At 35.0% G+C, this 3890-nt stretch overlaps 1 protein-coding gene across 1 annotated transcript; it reads right to left on the minus strand.

The window, feature by feature from the left end:
- Nucleotides 1–605: 605 nt before the first annotated feature.
- LOC116859411 (olfactory receptor 4C11-like) lies at nucleotides 606–1535 on the minus strand. The gene has a single exon (XM_032844629.1). The coding sequence runs from the start codon at nucleotides 1533–1535 to the stop codon at nucleotides 606–608; it is 930 nt and encodes a 309-aa protein (XP_032700520.1).
- Between the last annotated feature and the right edge of the window lie 2355 nt (nucleotides 1536–3890).

Below are 3890 nucleotides of genomic sequence, written 5' to 3' on the forward strand. Positions count from 1 at the left end.
TTATCCTGATAGTCAAAGGAAAAATAAGGTGAATAGTAATAATAATTTATTATATATATATATATATATATATATATATATATATATATATATACACACACACACACACACACACGCACACACACACACACCTTTTTGGTGTTGCATTCACAATTATGGAAATCTTTAAAATGAATGAATGATATAAGAAAAATAATTCTTGACAAAGTTAGCTCCTTTGCTCTGATGTGTTCAAGAGAAAGCAGGATACCTTATTTGAAATTTTCTATAGAGAGAATTACAAATCATAGAGAATATGCTCTTTTTTATTTATGAATACTCACTGTTTGAACAGTTGTGATTGTGTATAAATATCTTTCTTCTTATCAAACCAGAGTGTAGACTGAAATGTGAGGAGTATTTCATAATCAACAATGTCAGAATTGAATTCTAAGGAGAGGTAAGAACCTGGCTGGCATTACGAGGGAAGCTACTTTGAGGGCAGAAGTACAGAAAAAAGTAAGGAATCAGGTGCATTGTAATAGAGTATGTTGGACAAGTGAGGATGTACACTATTATATTTGACATCTGTACAGATTAAAGAATCAACCAAAACCCTCAATTCATCACTTCCTTTCTGAGGTAGTTGTGATATGCCATACCTTTCTCATGGCATTTTTAACTTCTGCATTCCTCAGGGTGTAGATGAATGGGTTGAGAAAAGGGATCCCAATAGTGTAAAATACGGACACCATCTTGTCCATAGGGAAAGTGGTTGGGGGGCGTGCATATATGAATATACATGGAACAAAGAATAAGATTACTACGATGATGTGAGAAATGCAGGTGGAGAAAGCTTTTCTCCTCCCTTCTGCACTGTGGTTTCTCAGTGAATGCAAAATGACAATGTATGAAATCATCAGAAACACAAAACTGCCTGTGCAAATGCTTCCACTGTTAGACACCCATTCTATGTTGGTCATATATGTGTCCATGCATGCAAGTTTCAGCAAGGGCTGCAAATCATAGCAGTAATGATCAATCAAATTGGGTCCACAGAAAGGCAATTTCAAGGCCAGCATTACCTCAGCAATGGAATGGATAAAAGCTCCTATCCATGAAAGAATGATCAGGATTGTGCAAACCTGCTGTCTCATGATGGTTGGGTAATGTAAGGGCTTACAAATGGCCACATAGCGATCAATAGCCATGAGGATGAGAACAAAGACCTCCATGGGGCCAAAGAAATGTATTGCAAAGACTTGAGTCATGCACTCATTGTAAGATATGGTTCTTTGTGCAGAGAGTGAATCCATAATTAGTCTGGGGGCTGTGGAAGTTGAGAAGCAGGAATCAGCAAGGGACAAATAAAATAGGAAAAAGTACATGGGGCTCCCAAGTGTGCGGCTGGACTTGATGGTCACAATAATGAGCAAATTCCCTACCACAGTTCCCACATAAAATATGAAGAAGATTACAAATACCATCTTCTTTTTCATTGGATCTTGGGTCAATCCTAGCAGTATGAACTCAGTGACAGTGTTATTTTGCTTCATCATTTCAGGCCAAGTGGAGAAAATGCAGGTTAGAGATAATTAATCTGCAAAGAAAGAAATATGAGGAAATGAATACTCCATTTGTTGGTCAAATTCATATGCTTGTTCATGGAAGGGCCACTTACCTGTGGGTAATCCCTTATCTTCCGTGTTTTGTTTTCCCTTGAATAACACAGAGATCATAATATTTATTCACAATCTATTCTCCTGATTGCTTATGGAAACAAGGAAATATATTAATAATGAGAAAGTACCCAATTCTTCAGGCATAATAAACATTAATTTAATGAATTTATTATGAGAGAGTATCTTTCTGGGCTGAATATCTTTCCTTATTTTACATCATGGACCCATTAAGGTAGAATGTTGCAAAAAGGAGAAAACTCATGCATAATATAGATAACGTGCTTTCATACTTTTAGAACGTGATAGATAATTATGAAGTATCTTCTAGTGAATATTCTGAACATTCAATAAATGACACGGAAACTTTTAATAGTTTTGTTTGTTTGTTTGTTTAATGAAACCTATGAGAGAGAGAGAGTGAGACAGGGTGAGGGGAAGAGAGAAAAAGGACAAGAGAGAAATAAGCAATATTTTGGCAGTGAATGTTCAGTCAATTCGTTTAGACCATCGTTAAGTTTATTTTGATCAGTTCCCTTGACTAAATTTATTTTCTTTTATTTTGACTCTCAATAATTTATATTTGCTTACAGTTGTGATTTCAGCTTCTGTCATAACATTTTGTACTTTTTCAATTACCCTATGCTGTCCAAAGTGGAATTCTTCACCTCAGCCAGTATTTTGATGGTCCTTTCCGTATATTTTCTTTGGACACAAGGAGAAACTGAGACGAAAATAAAGGATAAGTAGGCATACTTATTTGGCATAAATCAAAATACTGCTTCACATTTCTTGTTATTTTAAGCACCAGGGATTTAGACAAGAGCTAAAGAAACTCCAGGTCATAGCTAAAACTTTTTCATATGATTCTTGGAGTATATGTTCTTGTACGTCCCATGCCCTGACTTCAGCAAAAGGTAGAAACAGGAAGAGAAACAATAATAATTTATGTATACAAAACTGGAAAAATCCTTTTCTGTCTTCATCACATATATTTCCCATATAATAGCACAATTAAATGTATAAGTGCCAAGGCATTTCAGTATATTTACAACATGTATTGCAGACAAATATAAATGGATCTCAGAGATTGAAAACACAATCCATATGGTGCCTGGGTATCTCAACCAGTTAAATATTCGAATCTTGATTTCCACTCAGGTCATGATCTCAGGGTTTTGGAATCCAGCCCTATGCTAGGTTCTGTGCTGGGGATGGAGCCTGTTTAAGATTCTATCTCTCCTTCTCCCTCTGCCCCTTCCCTTGCTTTTGTTCTCTCTCTCTCTTTCTTTCTCTAAATAAATCAACAAAATAATAATAATAAAAAAAAACATGGAAATGAAAATGGGGAAAAGAACTGATCTCAAAGGAACTCTTCTTATTAAAAATAATGTGAAAATATTATCAATTTCTTTCATAGAAAAATACATTCCATTCAAATCCAACTATTTATCTTTTCATTTAGATTAACAAAATGACAGTTTTGATAAATGTCTCTTAACAAACAGTTCTGAAAATGATGTTGGACACAATTGATTCCACACATTCTTGGCAGGAGTTTAAAGGGATACAATCTCTCCAGGGGTGATTTTTCCAGGGGTGATTTTTAGCAACTATGATATTTCATTGTCACATAGACACAGGTCTAGTGTTTGTATTTGCTGCAAATAATCTCACTCATAGGCAGGAAGATCATCAAAGCAATCCTTTCCATGTTGACCAAAGGTAAGAAACAACTTCAATACCCACCAGAAGGAAGCTAAATGATTCAGGGATGGTATTTTATGCAATCATCAAACAAAGAGAAGTGGCTATATATACAATGGTTTCTAAAATATGTTGTAAAGAGGCAGAGTTCAGGACTGTCTGCTGAAGATGGTAATATTTTCATTAACAGCATAATAAAATCACTCACACACGTGCGTGTACACACACACACAACTCATATCAATTAATTGTATTTACAAGAGTATCAAGATAGTATATTTGTGGTCTCAGGGTGGGGAAATTGTATTCTTAAAATCAAAGATAAAAGAATTACTTGCCTTTTAAATATTCCCACTGGTAGTTGATAATCTGTCATAATAATGCTGCAATAAAATAAAGCTTTTTAAATACCTTCTCTTAGTAGTTGGTTTATTACTGCCTTTGGCATATTACTGGTACATAACAACTGTATTCTGACACAGGCTGCAAAAACAGCAAGATTTCTAGGGCTAGAGCAGGATTTAA

This window comes from Lontra canadensis, unplaced genomic scaffold, assembly GCF_010015895.1.
Source record: "Lontra canadensis isolate GAN:19392208 unplaced genomic scaffold, GSC_riverotter_1.0 scaffold154, whole genome shotgun sequence".
Lineage (NCBI taxonomy): Eukaryota > Metazoa > Chordata > Mammalia > Carnivora > Mustelidae > Lontra > Lontra canadensis.

What these genes read in the sequence shown, in the direction of transcription:
- LOC116859411 (XM_032844629.1), bottom strand. Translation starts at nt 1,535, where the DNA reads ATGAAGCAAAATAACACTGTCACTGAGTTCATACTGCTAGGATTGACC.